The sequence below is a fragment of the Astatotilapia calliptera genome, chromosome 9 (assembly GCF_900246225.1).
Source record: "Astatotilapia calliptera chromosome 9, fAstCal1.2, whole genome shotgun sequence".
Taxonomy (NCBI): domain Eukaryota; kingdom Metazoa; phylum Chordata; class Actinopteri; order Cichliformes; family Cichlidae; genus Astatotilapia; species Astatotilapia calliptera.
In genome coordinates, this window is record NC_039310.1 from 32,308,267 (window position 1) to 32,326,108 (window position 17,842).

The following is a 17,842-nucleotide window of genomic DNA, read 5'->3' on the forward strand; positions in this document are numbered from 1 at the left end:
CCTTTTCATGTTTTTCTGCCTCGTCACTGTGGTTTGTTTCTCCTCTCCCATCACGCTCGCTGGCATTCCACGCCGCGTCAGAACTTCCTGTGGTTCAGCAGGAAAAGGAAAGCGCTGCCTCTGAGTGGAGGGTGTGTGTGTGTGTGTGTGTGTGTGTGTGCGCGCGCAGTAATTTGTAGAGATTGTTTTCTCAACGTTTCCTCCCAGAATGATGAGCAGACGAGGCCTGACTGTGAGGACATTTAGCCTCGGGTCTTCACAATTTGATGCACCTTCAAAGAGGTCATCAAGGCCTTTTGTTTTAGGGCCGTCTGTCTGTGAATGAATCCCGATAACATGAGTCCCCCTAAATCATTATATTAGCACGGGTCCCCACGATGATAGAAAGACAGATTTGTGTGTGTGCAGCTCTGCAGCCGCTCGGTTGGTGTTGCAGCTGGATGTGAGGCATCGGCTGACATTAGGTCATCGGGTCAAACTTGGGCCACTTCAGCCCACATCTGGACACAGCTGTCAAGCCACAAACATGCTCCACGGGGTGAAGCCTGGTCCAGCCGGCGCCGTCATGTGACCCACGCGCTGTAATGTTTTGACTGTGGTGATCACTGTGATTTGGTTATTTCAGCCTGGTTTTTGTGGTAGCATGTTTTAAATATAACAGAAGAAGAAGAAACCAGTCAGGTGTGAGTCTAAGTGCTGCGCGGGTCATGTGACAGTTTGTAGCTTCATGATTGGATGACCTTTGATCTTTGTTTTCCTTTCCTTCAGGACACCAAAGACGACAGCTCATCTTATTGTTGTCCACTGTGTGACAAGAACTGTCAAACGCAGCACCAGCTGACCATGCACATTAGACAGGTAAACACACCCCGCTGTGACGTGATGCTAAAGAAATAACTGAAGATGTTCAGGAGAAACCTTCTGTGTGTCAAAGCTGCTGCCGCTCGATTTATAAGCAGGGTATAGATTAGAAGTTTATTTTGAAAGGGCAGCCTCTGTTATGAACATATTTCAAAGCATTATTTTACTCAATAGCATTATGCTTTTCAAACAGGTAACTTTTGGGGCTTTTATCTTGAAAATTCAACATATTACAAAGCATTCTTTTCCTTAAAGTCAGGCTGATGTGTCCAAGCCCAAATAAGTAAAATCCAAATAATAACTTTTCAGAATAAAGTATGTCTGCTTCCCGTGTATTCCTAGATGTGTATTTTATTTTGAAAGGATAGCATGTTTAAGATCTTTGATGGCCTCACCAATATCCTGCCAACAGTCTGTTACCAGGTTACTGCAGGATTTTACTTCTACTTAAATCCAACACATGTCTAGTGACATTAGAAAATCAGGCTACTATACAGCCAGGAGGCTCTTATTTTGAAGGTGAGTTCAGCAGACGCAAAACAGCAGCTGCTATATAAATAAATGGTCACACGGTGTCTACATGTGCGTTTTATTATTATTTTATTCTTTAGGACTTTAGTTTTTTACTGGGGTACCACTATTGTGTGATGAGACTCTTATTTTGAAGGGGCGCGTCCACACTGTCAAACATTATACACGTCTGCTCTGTGACCGCTCATAAAAACGAGGTAACTCTGAGCGTGCCTTACGTCCCGCAGCACAACGCCGACGCCGGAGCGACGGATCACTCCTGCAGCATCTGCGGGAAATGCCTGAGCTCGGCCTCGTCGCTCGACAGACACATGCTGGTCCACAGCGGCGAGCGGCCCTACAAATGCAACGTCTGCGGCCAGACCTTCACCACCAACGGCAACATGCACAGGTGATCAGAGCGCACACACACGTCCTGCTACCTGCCAGCCAATCGGAGACGAGCACCTCATTCGAGTTAACATGCAGAGGCAAACATCTGGATTACATCGACCTCATATATGCCCACATTTTAAGAGTTTAAAAAATCTATGTCAGTGTCACTGCTTAACACACACACACACACACACACCATACAAACTCTGGGGGAGGAAGTTGGAGTTTAACATGATCACCAGCCAACCGTCATGGGAGAACACCACCAAACTCCTAGTGTGTGTGTGTGTGGGGGAGAGGGGGCGGGGGTTACACAGGAAGTTGGAAGATGACTTTTAACAACCCAACCCCAATATAAACACACACACACACACACACACACACACACACACACACACACACACACACACACACACACGCAGGCTACAGTTAGGTTGTTTGGTCTGATGGTGAAGGCTGGACATCACTGATAAATAAATGACTGGGCGTAGGTCTGTGTGTGTGTGTGTGTGTGTGTGTGTGTGTGTGTGTGTGTGTGTGTGTGTGTGTGTGTGTGTGTGTGTGTGTGTGTGTGTGTTCGTTAGCCAGAGTCTGCATCAGAACAAACACCAAACCAGACGTTACAAGAGGAAGTGTAAAAGTGCAGATGCTAATATTTATAAGGTCGATGTGCATTTTATTTTGAAATGGAGTATTTCAGATACTTTTTTATTTTTTAATAATAATCGTCATTCGCACATTTTCCAAAGCATCCTTCCTGTTCTTCAGGCTTATATTTGTTGATTTATTTTTAGCTAGCCTCTAGCTGAGGCTATTTTTACCTGATTGGGCTTTTATTTTGAAACTTTACAAGAAAGAGAGAAGTCAGGGATGGCACGCTGCATTGAACATGTATTAGCTGATTTGTAATAACAATAACTAGACATGTTTTACATGGGAACACTGTTACTGCGTTTTATTTTGAAAAGCTGCGCCTTTAAAGCAGCCTAGTAAGTTTTTGTAAGTTTTTACAGACTTTACTTTGAAAAGAATCAACTTTTGTTCCATGTGAGCCGCGTTGTTTGGACTTTGAAGAGTAATTGGAGCTCTGCGCTGAGCCGTTAGCCGAGGCTCTGCGGTGCGTGCTGGAGGATTGTTGTTCAGCCTGTTGCTTTGAGCCTGACAGATGTCGGCCTGTCTCTGCGTCCTCGCTCTCAGCGATGGTATGAGGAGCTGTAGGCAGGAAGGAATGACTGTAGGCCGACAGAAGCTCTCAGATCTGCTGGGTGTCGCAGCCGTTTTTCCCTGTGTCATCATGTCTGCTTCAGTTTTGCTGGCTCTGCCTGTGCTCGCGTTGTTTTTGAGCTGCTCTGAGTTTTAAAGCAGCAGAAATGTCTTTAAGCGCCTGAGCTGAGGCGGAGGAGCGCGTGTCTGCAGACAGGCAGCAGTTGGATGAAAGAGCTTTGTTGTAGCATAAAGCTGCAGTCATGTGTGAGTGTTTACGGGCGCAGACTTTGTTCTTGTTTGAGTGTTTTTGTTTTGAACTAATGCGATGAGAGGAATCAGCTGTCGCTCCAGTTTCTCCATCACCGCTCACACTCGATGTTTCCTGAAGTCTAACAGAAGACAAAAACACGTGCTCCCTTCAGGCACGCGGGGTTTTCTATGACTCACAAAATCCACCTTTACGGAAACTCGACGGGCCGGTTTGTCGAGTCTCCGAGCCCGGGAAAGCGAGCACAAAGAGCAGCGCGGAGAGACGGATGAGGCGCTGATTTACAATGCAAACTGAGCGGAGGAGGAGGAGGAGCGGAGCATCCTCTCAGAGATTTTCCTGCTTCACACGAGCAGAGAGGAGGAAACAGAGTCCATTTTGTCTCTGAAGCTGCTTCACTCCAGTTTGTAGGGAGACGACCTGAGGAGGAGGAGTTTGCTCTCTTCCTATTTACTTTCCTGTTTCCTCCTTCCTCGTTTTCAGGTTTCCTCTGTTTCTGTTTTCTTTCTTGTTTTTGCTCTTTTTTTTCCTTGTTTCATTTCCTTATCTCCTTTTCTGTTTCCTAGCTTTTCTCCTTGATTCCTTGTTATCACCTCTTCTTCCCTTCCTTGTTTGCTCCCGTTGCTCCTCCCCCGGTGCTTCTTTCATTACTTGTTTCCTCTCCTTCTCTCCTTGTTCTGTTTCTGGTGTGTGTGTTGATATGTGGACTTCAGCAGCTGTTTGCAACACACACACACACACACACACACACACACACACACACACACACACACTGGGTGATAAGGATTGTGTGTCAGCTGACTGGGCAGGTTTCCTGCGCTCTGATTGGCCGGCTGCAGGGCCACAGTGCGGTTTGAGCAGACTTTGCTCTCTGGTTGGCCGCCTCCTCTCTCCTCTCCTCTGATAGGTTAATGAGCAGCTTCCTGTCAGCTGCTCTCAGATCTGCTGACTGAGTGTGAGGACCTCTTATGGGCGTCCAGCTCGCTGCCTGACACCTATTTATAGATGCGGGCTCCTCAGCCCCACACCTGCCTGTGTGTCCTAAACACTCATTACCTCACAGCACCTCCTCGTCTCCTCCTGATGTCACCTCCTTTCGTCTCCTTTCCTTCCTAAAGATTTTTTCTGCTGTTTCTTCCTTTTTTTTCTGCTTTATTTCCTTTTCCTTATTTCCTCTCATCTGTCCTTACTTCCTTTCCTGCTCACATTTCCTTTCCTCTCCTCCTTACCTCTTCACTGCTGTATCTTGTGACCTTGATGACCTTTACAAACGCACGCACACTTTCACGCACTGTCTCGCTGGCTGCTGTAGCTCCGCCCCCTCCTGTATCCCCACACACTCCCAGACCACTGACTGGTATCAGCTCTCGTCAGGCTTTCCCAGAATTCCCGGCGTTCCTCGTTAAATTAACGATGACTCCGCAGGTCTTTTGATGGCATGCAGGTAAACGCCACCTACCTTCGTTTCTTGTTTCAGACACATGAAGATTCACGAGAAGGACCCAGCCAGCGGCCTGCTCCCCATCAGCCCCCCCTCTCCCACCAAACGCCGCCGTCCATCCGTGAAGAGGAGGCAGGGCCTCGAGGAGGAGAACGGAGAGGAGCCGCCCCACAAGAAGGTAAAAACACCAACGGGAGCGTCGGCCATCAGGAAGGGGTGGGGTTTGTTCGGTTAAGGGAGATAACAAGTTGTTGTGTGTCGAGGTGGCGGAGGACGCGACGGCAGACGAGGCAGTGGCGGGCCGCGGCTCGGAGGAGGAGCTTCTGCCCTGTCCCATTTGCTTCAAAACCTGCAGCTCCAGACTGGATCTGGACGCGCACATGGACACCCACCCTGACACCGCCCTCAGGTACCGCCTTAACCCCTCCATCTTTCTTCTTCACCTTTCCTCTGCTCGTTTCCTCTCCTTCCCCTCTCTTCCTACTTCCTTTTCTTGTCTCCTCTTTTAAAATGGTTTTGCCCTTCTGGCTTCTCTCCTTGATTCCTCCCCTTTTGTCCTATCCTCATTTCCTTTCATCGAGTACATTTACTTGGTTACTTTTTAACTTTACTCTCAGACACTCTGTACTTATCCGACCTTTCAAATTAAGAGTTTGTTCATGAATCTGGACGATGGTCGGCTGGGAGAGGGGACGAGGGAGGCAGAGAAACACTGGGGAAAAGAGAGAGAGAAGTGAAAAAGGAGGATGTACCAGGAACATCTGTCACTATGGCAACACAACAGCGACAAAGTTTAACATGGAGGAAAAGAAGAAAGAGAAAATTAGGAATCAATGTAAAGAAATAAAGCAAGGTGAAGGACACGAGGAGACAAGAAAGAGATGAAAAAAGGATGAAAAGCAAAGTAAAGAAGAAGAAACATCCAAGAGTGGCACTAAAAGACAGGGAAGGACGCAGTGAAGGAAGGAAGGAAAGCTGATGAGGAACTATGGGAAAAGGCAGAACTGAAGTAGGAAATGGGGAAAACTATAAAATACTAATAAAGTTCAAAAGAGGAAGAAAGAACAGGACGTAAGGATGGACAGACAGATAGGTAGGAAAGGAGACAAGGAAAAGAGAAGGAAGGATACAAAGAAATATAAAAGCAGGACATGAAGAGAAGAAAAAGAAGAATAAAGGAAGGAAAGGAAAGAAAGGAGCAGAGAAGGAAAGGAGGATGGATATGAGACAGAAAGAAAGGTTAAAGGAAGGATGGAGAGCTGTAAGGAAACAAGAAAGGAAGCACAGAATGTTTGTGATGAGGGAGAGGAGGAGGCGAGCGGGCAGCGCTGAGCTTGTTATGGAGGAAGGAGAATATTTAGCTGTAAATCCTCCCTAATCAGCCGGTAAGAGGATCGAGTACCCTGCAGGGATGGAGGAGGATGGAGCGTAATTCACCTCACCCAGGATGATGGGTGGATGTTCGGTCACATTAAAACCAGACGAAGACAAAAAGGTGGTGTTTAGGTGTTGAAGTGCGTGAGGGAATGTGAAACCTCCGAGACGACGAGCAGCCGTCACATCACCGCCTCGGCTGCAGGTCGGTGATTACAGACTGTGTCTGTGACAAAGGCGTGGCCTCCTGCATCATGTTCAGGAGTAACAACACGGTTTGTCTGTATTAGTTTAACATCAGTTTGTAGCTGCAGTAGTGCCGCCGCCCACTTGGGGGTCTGCACCCCTCGATTTGGGAGTCAGGTCGAACGCTCAGGCCGCTCTCAGCCTCGTCTCAGGCATGCTCACACAGCACGCGAGCAGTGGCAGCTGCCCCTCAGCAGGCTTCCTCAAGCTGACCAATCAGATGAAAGTGAGCTTGTAGAGGCACAAGCGCAGACACAGGAGGCACCGTGTTGCTCCAGCTTCCTGTTTCAGGCCATGGTTTTGGTCTCTTTGTTCGATCGATCGATGAAGAAACGACTAACCATCTAAAGTTTCTAAAAAAGGAGGTTTGTCACAACACGAAGCGAGACGCAGTCTGTAGTTCGTAAACATGATTCGTGCTTGTTGAACGCCGTCACCTCAGCACTGCAATGTTTTCATGTAATAAAAACATAAAGACCTCTAAAGACTTTTTACGTGATTACTTTGAAGGGTCAGGAAACACTGGAGTTGTTTTGCTTAAAACGATGACAGTCAGCAGCACAGTGATCGATGTTTCACCAGTGGGCTGATTGTTACACAGACGCTCGGATGGATGAGGGCGGAGGTGCAGGTCTGACTGATGGAGTTCAACAAGTGCTGCTCCACATATGGTGCAGACCCCCACCATCCTCTGACAGCGTAACTGAGGGGATTACACACACACACACACACACACACACACACACGATGTGATAAGAGTGTGTGACTGCGGCAGACACTGGGCAGCTGTCCTCTCAGCGCTTAACGAGAGCCGGACCAACACCGGGTTATCACACACACACACACACACACACACACACACACACACACACACACACACACACACACTTGTCTTCCTGCACGTGTGTGTCTTTAACCTGCTGAATAACCAGCGGTGTGATTTCCACGTATCAAGCTGTGTCTGTAGTCCTCCGTGAAAAGGTGACGGACGAGCACGAATCAGCTCAAAGATCACATCCTCTCTGCTGGCTTCAAAGTTTCACACAAACTTTAGCACGAGCTTCGTGAGTGAGCGCCTTCAAACTGGAAAAACAAGAGTCAGGAAGGCACGAAATGATGTCATCACCTCCTCTTTGTCAGCCTGCTGGTCCCCACAAACAAAAAGGAGAGATGTCGCCTCCTGGTGGCGGGAGTTCAGAGGTTTTTCAAAATGCAAAAATGAAGGACAATGAAAACATTTTTTCCTTCTTCTGGGCAAACATCGAGGACTTCTCCTCTCCATCTTCTTAAAACAAACAAACTCACTATTTAAACCCTCCGAGCGGATGACTAACAGGATATTTCCAGTCGTTAGTCAATCTGATGATTGTTTGAAGTTCACAGAGAAAAACCAGATTCCTGCTAACATGTGTGGGAGGAGCTTTCTTGTTTTTCAGTGACCAAATATTTTGGATTATTTGACGTTTTTTCTGATTCAAGTCTGTCTTGAATTATTGCCTCACATTCAGGCAGCATTTTCTTCTGTGTTTGTGTTTGCAGGTGTGATCTCTGCTGCCTTTCTTTCCGAACCCACCGTGGTTTGCTGCGTCACAATGCGGGGGTTCATAAGCTCCTCCCCCAGGACCCCAGCGGCCGCCCTTTCATCCAGAGCAACCCCTCTATCCCCACCGGCTTCAATGACTTGGCCTTCATTGACTTCTCCTGCAAGAAGTTTCCTCACATTGCACAGGTGTTCATCCGTCAATGTGTTCCCGTGGATCGCTTCCTGGATCGAAATGTCGGGATTCAGAGTTTTAACGCCGTTTTTCTTCCCGTCCAGGTCTGGTGTGAGACGAATCTCAGACGATGCATCAGTAAGTTCCACCGGTTCGTCTGTGAGTCCTGCGACAAGGCGTTCCCCCTTCGCTCAGCCCTGGACCTCCATAAAACCAACTCTCACCCCGACAAACGCGCCACCACCAGCGCGGAGGATACCGCAGAGAAGGCGAAGGAGGAAGGAGAAGGTTCTGCAGAGAACGAGGTTGAGAACGACCAGCAGGACGCAGACCAAGAAGCCCTGCCTGCAGAGCAGTCCAACTTCCTGGAAGGGCTGGGTCTTCAGCACGTTTCTAAGGTATGTTTGGAAGTAAAAACATGGCACACACGTGGACCTTTCAAATTAAAAGCACAAACTGAAATAAGCATACTTCAGTGCCAAAGAACAAAATGCAGACAGATCAGGATTGGTGACAGGATGTGATGGGATTTAGAACAGGAGTCCAAATGCTGGCGGTGGCTTGAATAGAGCTCTGGATGAGGTGGGTCCCACAAAAGAGTCTTAAAGGGAGAAAAACAGAGAGCAGAACCACGCCAAGCAGAGGCTGATGGGAGAAGAGGATTGGACGAGAGTGATGATGTCAGCGTTGAGATTAATAGCATGGGAAAGCAGGGCCATGACTTCCTGGCTGAACTTGTGCGTCAACTTTACGAATGTTAACCCAACTAGTACAAATGTTTTTACAAAGAAGTTTTTGTTTTTTTGTTCTGCGGTCTTTAAAAGACTGATTTTTAAAAAAGTGTGCGTGTGATCTTTTAACCCAGCATGTTTCCTCTCTGTGTCCCTCAGGTGAACGCTGGTCCCACGGATGACGAGATCCATCAGGCCCACCTGGACAGCATCAAGGTGATACACGTGGAGCCTCCGTCCTCCAGCCTCCCCCAGGAGCCGGCTTCAGGCTACCTGTCTGGAGGTCTGGGATTGACTCTGGGGCTCAGCGTGAGCGGTCTGACGGCCCTCAGCATCCCCCTGCTGGAGGCCCCGGGCTCGGCCTTGCAGGGCCTCTCCCAGAGAGACGCCTTCAGCCTGCTGTCCCTGCAGCCCTTCCCCACCGGCTTCCTCCTGCAACCTGACGGGACCGCAACCGCAGCCAGCGCCGCTTCGTCAGGCGTCAAGCCCGGAGAGGCAGGCGGTACTGGGATTATGGAGCTGGCAGATATCCAGCAGATCCTGAAAGTGGCGACTACCACACCAAATCAGATAGGACTCCCACCTCTGGCCAAAGCTCCAGGATTCAGCGGTGCTAACGGTGGGTGCTGGCTGGAGCCGGTTTATTACTCAAGCCTCTGAAAGTAGATTTATCCCGACGCTCACCGACTGTTTCTCCTCCTGCAGGTCAAGTTCAGGGTCAGAAGGCGATGCCGCCACTGAAACCCAAACCTCCCATCAGCCCTCGCTCCAGCCTCACAACGACGACTCCTCCGCCGCTGCAGAGCTCCCAGCAGGCCTCACTGGGCTGCATCAGCCCCAGCCTGCCACCTCCCACGCCTTCGCTCTTCAAAACGCCCTCCTCGTCCTCAGCCGGGAACGGCGGGCAGATGGACGCGGAGTGCATGAATGAGGCCCACACCCCCCTGTCTGACTCGCCGCCTGCTGCTACTACAGCTGTACACGAGGAGGTGGGACTTAGCGGAAGAAAGCCAGGAACCAAAGGCGGCAACAACTCGGGCTCGTTCCCGTGCCGTTTCTGCGACCAGGTGTTCGCTTTCTCCGGCGTGCTGCAGGCACACATGCGCTTCCACCTCGGCATCCTGCCCCACCAGTGCAACATCTGCGACTATGTAGCTCCTGATAAAGCCACGCTCATCCGTCACCTGCGCACGCACAGCGGAGAGCGCCCCTACGTCTGCCGCGTCTGCCATTATCCGTTCACTGTCAAGGCCAACTGCGAGCGCCACCTCAGGAAGAAGCACGCCAAGACCTCGAGGAAGGACATCGAGAAAAACATCAAGTACGTCACCTCGACAACCACGGCGAACATCGCAGCCGCCATCACCACTACAGGCACCACCTCCACCCAGGACGCAGAGACGGGCTGCACCGGAGCCGAGACCTTGTGCCGGTTCTGCGGCGAGGACCTGAAAACGTACCGGGCGCTGCAGATCCACCTGCGCACGCACAACGGCTGCCAGAGGAAACCGTTCGAGTGCCGACGTTGCGGCGCTGCCTTCCTAGCCAAACGCAACTGCATCCACCACCTGCTGAAGCAGCACCCTGAGGTGCAAGAGCGCGAGATCGAGGAGCACATCGCCACCCTGCTGCCCGCCACCGCCCTCGCCACTGCCCGCACCACACCGTTGGCGCTGAACGGCATCAGCCAGCCTCCGATCCCGGTCGTGAAGGTGGAGGAACTGGCGAACGTCACGTATCCTGCAGAACTGGACCAGCCGCTCGACTTCTCCGCCAAGGGCCGCGGCGCTGGCGCTGGCAGCCAGACGGGGTCACCTGGGGTCAAACTGGAGAGCGTCGCCCCCCCCTTCGACTGCGCCGACCTGGACCAGCCTATCGACCTGTCCATCCCCAGCAAGAGACAGCGAAGGGAGGCGGCGAGCGGCGGCGAGCTGAGGGAGATAAAGACGGAGCAGAGCGGCAGCAGCATCGTCGAGCAGCAGCAGCAGCAGCAGGCTTTGTCCAAGGACGAGAAGATGGCGAGCGGCCCCTCCCCGCTTCACCCCCCCCCCCAGCTCGGCTGCTACCAGCTGCCCCCGGGCTCCACTTCCTCCCCCACCTCTCTCCCCAACGCGGCGCGAGCCCAGCGCCTCAAACCACTGCTCCCCAAACCCGCCACCTCTTCACCCTCCGGCACCCTCAAAGAGCTGCCGCCGCTGGCCTCCATCGCTCAGATCATCAGCTCTGTGTCCGCCGCCCCAGACCTGCTGAAGCGCGACGCTGCCGGCGTCGCTTCCTCTCAGGCCGATTCCGCCACAGACGCCCCCGCAGCCTCGGCCGGCCTGGAGGGACAGAGCGACGACGCCTCCGACGGACCCTCCAGGTTTGTGGGCGCCATTTCAAATAACTTTATTCACATTGCTGCTATGTTCAGCGCTCCCGCTGACTCCACCTTCTCTCCAACAGGAGGAGGCCCAGGAAGAAGGCAGCCGGCCTCGGCCTGAAGGAGAAGGCCGTCGGCGGCATCGACCTGGAGTCGAGCGGCGAGTTTGCCAGCGTGGAAAAGATGCTCGCCAACACAGACGCCAACAAGTTCAGCAACTACCTGCAGACAGGCGCTGCTGACCTGGCAGGAAAGAGAGGTGGGGGCAGGAAACTGTGTCCAGGAAACTCCTGCAACCAAAACTTACAGTCAAAAAAATAAAAACTACAAATGAACCCAAATAAAAATATTTAAATGTTCATTTGTTTTAGTCATCGATAATAAACGTATCTGTTAGCAGGTTGAATTTTTCCCTTGATTTAATTCAAACTCTTTCTGTGAGCAGATGGTGACAAAGCAACAGGAGGGGAGGAGAAGGAGGGCGGAGCTAAGGAGGAGGCGAAGCCGGCGGCAGTGAATCAGCCCAAAGGAAAGAAGAACGCTTACTCCAACTCTGTCCAGAAGCTGACCTGCCCCTTCTGCCCCCGAGTGTTCCCGTGGGCGAGCTCGCTGCAGAGACACATGCTGACACACACTGGTAATGACCACGACACACACACACGAAACTGGTGTTGAGCACCGCCCCAGTGCCTGACTCCATGGAAACCTGGTTCTCGTTTGGTCTTCACCCAGGTCAGAAGCCATTCCCGTGTCCGCGCTGCGACGCCTTCTTCTCCACCAAATCCAACTGTGAGCGCCACCTGCTGAGGAAGCACGGCGTGACCCACAGGACGCTGCGACGCAACGGCGCCCTCGTGAAGAAAGGCGGCGACGAAGGCTCGCATGAGAGCGCCGGTCAGAGAACAACCAGTTTTTATCACCGTTACATCCACAGACGCGTCTCCCGCGGCAACCAACGCAAGATGAGTTCAGAGCACTGATTGTTGACTGTCTCCCACAGAGAGCCAATCAGAGACGGAACAGATGGCACCAGAAGCACAAAACCTCAGCAATACCGCTTCATCTACAGACTCAGGCCCCGCCCCCACCGCTGATAGCACCACCCACTGTGAAGGCAACCATGAAAGCCCCACCCACAAACCAAGCCAAGGTAACATTTTAATAACGAGTCGTGAAGGAAAGATTTGGTGTCATGTGGCAGGAAGTGGAGCTGAAGTAATCCAGGGCTTCACCTTAGTGCCAGAGTCAAACTGCAGAACTGCCCTGTTCCTGGAGTCTGCTGATGTCTGAAGATGTTAGGCACCCTTTAAATCATCGCCTGAAGCTGTTTTTGTGCTGCAGGTTTCAGCCCGACTCCCGGACCTGCCGAGCAGCAGGAGACGGAAACCACACAGCAGCCGGACCAGCAGGGGGCGCAGGAGACCCGAGCAGCACAGGGCAAACAGCCTCCAAACAGCAGCAAGGTAACATAGCTGTGGGAACAGGTCTTTAAAAAGCCCAGCACTGAGATACAAACAGTATTTCTCTGTAAAGCAAAATTATGGAGTAAAATATACGTAAACTGCAGATTACACACACATTCGGCTCACAGGATGTAAGATCGACGCTATATTTAATTTTGTTTTTGTGGTCATTCAAACCTTCAACCGTCCACCAGAGGGTGCTGCAGCACCTTCAGCAGCCTGTTCTTTTCAAAAAAGGTCAATAAAAAAAAAAGACGCCTCACATGTCATGTGATGATGTCATAAATGTTAAAACCCTCCTCCAGGTGGAGAGCACCGACGATGACGACTGCTACAGCAACAAGAGTCTGGACCTGAACTTTGGCAAGAAGCTCATCGACTTCAAACTCAACACGTCATCTTCAGGCTCCGCCCAGGAGGAGCAGTCCTCTCAGCCCTCCTGCTCCTCCTCCTCTTCATCTTCATCTTCATCTTCATGTGGACCCGCTACCTCCACTCCCCAAGTAGCGCCCGAGAGCCCAGAAGAGGAGAAGGACACGCCCGCTTCCTCCTCGTCTTCCTCGTCCTACAGCCTCGCTGCAAAACAGCAGCCGGACTACAAACATGTCTGCCGAGTGTGCAAGAAGAGTTTCCGCTACGCCACCACGCTCGCTCGCCACGAGAGGGCACACCTCTCAGAGGATACGCCGACTCCACCTCTACCAACAGCGGAGGAAGCCACTCCGGCAAAGGAGGAGGAGGAAGAGGCGGCGCCGGAGAGCAAACCCGGCGATGAGGAGAAGGAGACAGAGATGGAGACAGAGGAAGGAGCAAAGGGAGGCGACAGTGAAGGAGGCGACAGTGGCGAGTCGGAGGAAGAGGAGAAGGAGAAGGAGGAGAGGAGCGACGAAGAGGCATCAGAACCAAAGAGCCTGGAGGGCGGCGAGTCATCCGGAGGACGCGTGGACAAGAGGAAGAAGATCTGCAACGTGTGCTCCAAGAGGTTCTGGTCTCTGCAGGACCTGACCCGGCACATGAGGTCACACACAGGTACGACACACCTGAGGTCACACACCTGAGGTCACACACAGGTACAACACACCTGAGGTCACACACCTGAGGTCACACACAGGTACGACACACCTGAGGTCACACACCTGAGGTCACACACAGGTACGACACACCTGAGGTCACACACCTGAGGTCACACACAGGTACGACACACCTGAGGTCACACACAGGTACGACACACCTGAGGTCACACGCAGGTACAACACACCTGAGGTCACACGCAGGTACGACACACCTGAGGTCACACACCTGAGGTCACACACCTGAGGTCACACACAGGTACGACACACCTGAGGTCACACACCTGAGGTCACACACAGGTACAACACACCTGAGGTCACACACAGGTACGACACACCTGAGGTCACACACCTGAGGTCACACACCTGAGGTCACACACAGGTACGACACACCTGAGGTCACACACCTGAGGTCACACACAGGTACAACACACCTGAGGTCACACACAGGTACGACACAGCTGAGGTCACACACCTGAGGTCACACACCTGAGGTCACACACAGGTACAACACACCTGAGGTCACACACAGGTACAACACACCTGAGGTCACACGCAGGTACGACACACCTGAGGTCACACACCTGAGGTCACACACCTGAGGTCACACACAGGTACAACACACCTGAGGTCACACACCTGAGGTCACACACCTGAGGTCACACACAGGTACGACACACCTGAGGTCACACACCTGAGGTCACACACCTGAGGTCACACACAGGTACGACACACCTGAGGTCACACACCTGAGGTCACACACAGGTACGACACACCTGAGGTCACACACCTGAGGTCACACACAGGTACGACACACCTGAGGTCACACAGGTCACCTGTGGCTGTGAATGTTGTGGTCTTTTTGTGGTTATACATTTATGACTGTCTTTGTTGTTGTTACCTGTACTGTCTTCCTCGCTCTGACTCCTCGCTCGTCCTGCCTCCAGGTGAGCGTCCTTATCAGTGTCAGACCTGTGAGAGGACCTTCACCCTGAAGCACAGCCTGGTCCGGCACCAAAGGATCCACCTGAAACCCCGCGGTGCTGACGGCTCCTCTGGCGCCAACGACGACGCCGGCAGCGAGGACGGTGACTCCTGCACCCCGACCCCGACCTCCACCTGCCCGCCCTCAGAGAACGAGAGTGAGTGCGGGAGCGCCGCAGCCGGGATGAAGGAGCTGGAGGAGGAGGACGTGATAGACGAGGGGGAGGAACAGAGCCCTTCGAAACCAACAGAGTCCGGTGGGGACTCGGATCCTGCGACCGCCGTCGACTCGACTCCCAGCCGCCAAGCTACTGACACAAAGACAACTACTAGCGCCGAATTGACATCTGACCCAAACGCCTCCAAAGACCCCTCTCACTCCTCCACCAACTGCCCGCCAGGGGAAGCGGCAGCAGCCACCCCCACCCAGGGCTTTATCCAGGGGCTGCTGGAGATCCACGCCAAGCCCCCTCTGGAACACATCCTGCCCAACGGAGAGCCTCCTCTGGTGGGCGTGGAGTGAGGGCGAACCCCTAACCACAACACCGCAGTGCCATACGGTCGGAGAGACGCTACACCTTTGATGACGATGCAAAAACCAGCCCTGAAACCCTTTTTGATAGAGAGACGAAATCCTCGTTTTCTTGAAGTGCCTTACTACTAGTCCTAAAAGATGTTTTTGCTATATCTTTATCTGCATTATTACGGAGAATGGATCTAATTTTTATAGCTTTTTATGATGACAATGATTTACATAAGATTTTTTTGTGCGGGGGAATCTATATTTCAGCAATAAAAAGAATAAAGTTACGATTTATTATTGTTCTAGATTTTTCTTAGAGAAATGATCAACTTTGGAGACGCCAAGAGACAGACAGAGACTGAGACATGGCATCTGCCATTCTTCTTCGGTATTTAAATTAAGAGCTGGACGTCGCGACACACGTGTCTGAACAATATGCTTTCACAACGTTTCGGATTTCCTAAATTAGAAATTCACCAACCGCTTGTCCGGTTTGACCAGTCGATATTTTTGATATGTTTTGGATAAAACTGAAGAGCGAGGCGACAGCTGCACGGCTGCCGAAGCGGCCCAGATTCACCACAAAGACCACCACCGTCAACTGGCGGCCGCCTGCCACCGTGTGACCGAGGTAGCTTTTTTTCTGTTTTGTTTTTGTAACTGGAAAACGCCTCGCCGTTGTTCCGACTCTTGGCCGGCTCGGCAAAACACAAGAAAACATTCACGAACTTCTCAAAGTCGCATTTCTGTGTGAAGAGGAACTCTTGAAAGGGCAGAAAATAGTGTTTGTGTTCTCCGTGTTTCTTCTTCCTGTTTTGTTTTTTTTTAAACCCATCACACTATTGATCCCTGAAGCCACCCTGTGAGTCGGCCTGTGTGTGTGCTCATAATTTCTCACTCATAATCATTCTCAGTTGATTCCATGTGTGTACAGAGAGTTAAACATGAGGCACGTGATGCTCGAGTATTTTCTGTTTTTCTGCATGTGTGCGATTACCAGTGACATTTAGGTGTAGGGATGGGAATTCATTTTCGTGGATTTTTTTTATATATATGTAACTGAACAAATCAAAAGGTTTTGTGTTTGTGTATGAGTGTGAGTGTGCGCGACTCCCACCTGTCTCTCATCGTCACCCCCTAGTATTCTTATAGGGTTTATTACAGGGCCTCCAGCGTGCTAATGTGTAACGCCGCTAATACCTGACTTAGGTTCAGTTTACCTCAACTTCTGCTTTTTAACTGCAACCATTAAAGCAACCGACGAGCAGCTCTGTAGGCAACCCTTTAAATCCTATGTCTTCCTAAGCTGGGCTAATGCTCTGCAGGCCAGGTTTCTACTGTGGGCCAAATCAAAGCAAGCCAGGGCTAACTCATTAGTGTAGCTTCAAACACGGCATGCACACTAACCCAAATAGAAGCTAATTTAGTAGAACATAGAAATGGCAAGGAATTTGTTAATACCACGGTTAAAAACCGGTATGATGCTAGCTAGCGGTATTTTACCTACATTGGCATCAGCTTTTCTTCGGGAGCAATTAGACATTAGAAAATGTTAGAGTTAGTTTGGAAAAACTGACCAGAGCAGGCAAGATGATAAAAACCCTAAGATATCAAAATAGTAAAAAGGTAGTATTAGATGGCAATAACTGACTATAACAAAGCTAGCAACGGATTAACTTGGTTAAATAACTTGGTATGGTTAGTTGGCCCTTCTTATCTCTAATATAAGCTTAGGTTTTCTTATTGGGTTCCAACATATCGCCCACAGGCTAAAAATGCTACAGGCTAGCTAGAATTAACCAGCCTGCCCAGACTTGTGTTTACTCTGTTAATGTTTTGGTTTGGTTAGTTAGCTCTAGCTAGCTCTGATTACAAGGTTGGGTTTTGCTAATTGGATCCTGGGACATCACCTACCTACTGGGTAAAAACATATCTTAACTAATATTAACTGACCGGATTAGATAAGACCAAACATGACTAAGCTAGTTAGCAGGATTTCTAGCTAAGTGTCAGCCTAGCTAGTCCTCTTACAGTATTATCCGTGTTTCTTGAGTTGGCCCTGGACTTGTTTAGCACGGCTTGTCCCATTTTACCCCCACCTTTTCTTCTGAAAGTACATGAGGACTTGTACCTCTTTTGTGTTCATCTGTGCTGATACAAAGAGAACAACTGAAAACGTTCAGTTTCTATTTGACATGTACTTTGCTTGTGTTTTGGAAACTATGTAGTGAGAGTTGGTTAGGGCTGGGCGATGAGGCTAAGAATCTGAGCACAATTTAAAAAACAAATAAATAAATATCAGTTGATAGTTGTTATTGTGAAAGCTTGTTGTATTTGTTTTCCATAGGTCGATGTTTCAAGTTATGTATCTTGAAATTTCAAGATCCTGAAAAGTAACTTGAAAGTTAAACTTACCAACTCAAAATTTCATGTCTTGATATCTCTGCTTTTACTGAGCAGTAACCTTAAAAATCAAGATACTCAATAGTACTATTCAATTTTTGAAATATCTAAACTGAACTGTTAAAATTTTGACACACCTTTTACCTGGCGATTACTTTTGTTTTATTATTTTATTATTATTATTTTTTCCTGAAGGAAACAAGCTTCCATACATAGTTACTTTAATATAAATCAGTGCATTATTTATTTGAAGTTTAAAGGCCCGGTGCTTGAAAATGTTGACGTTTGC

At 50.2% G+C, this 17,842-nt stretch overlaps 1 protein-coding gene across 2 annotated transcripts in view; it reads left to right on the forward strand.

Moving 5' to 3' along the window:
* Positions 1-17,461, forward strand: part of rreb1a (ras responsive element binding protein 1a) — a 51,023-nt gene extending 33,562 nt beyond the window's left edge. For both annotated transcript variants that reach the window (XM_026180448.1, XM_026180449.1), the window contains 15 exons: positions 769-858; positions 1,620-1,783; positions 4,719-4,860; positions 4,946-5,091; positions 7,842-8,031; positions 8,122-8,415; positions 8,908-9,367; positions 9,454-11,110; positions 11,194-11,369; positions 11,556-11,747; positions 11,843-12,004; positions 12,111-12,260; positions 12,452-12,573; positions 12,879-13,602; positions 14,591-17,461. In XM_026180448.1, the coding sequence (XP_026036233.1) occupies positions 769-858; positions 1,620-1,783; positions 4,719-4,860; positions 4,946-5,091; positions 7,842-8,031; positions 8,122-8,415; positions 8,908-9,367; positions 9,454-11,110; positions 11,194-11,369; positions 11,556-11,747; positions 11,843-12,004; positions 12,111-12,260; positions 12,452-12,573; positions 12,879-13,602; positions 14,591-15,150 (5,229 nt within the window). In that variant the 3' untranslated portion in view covers positions 15,151-17,461. The remainder of the gene's footprint in view (positions 1-768; positions 859-1,619; positions 1,784-4,718; positions 4,861-4,945; positions 5,092-7,841; positions 8,032-8,121; positions 8,416-8,907; positions 9,368-9,453; positions 11,111-11,193; positions 11,370-11,555; positions 11,748-11,842; positions 12,005-12,110; positions 12,261-12,451; positions 12,574-12,878; positions 13,603-14,590) is intronic.
* Positions 17,462-17,842: the final 381 nt, after the last annotated feature.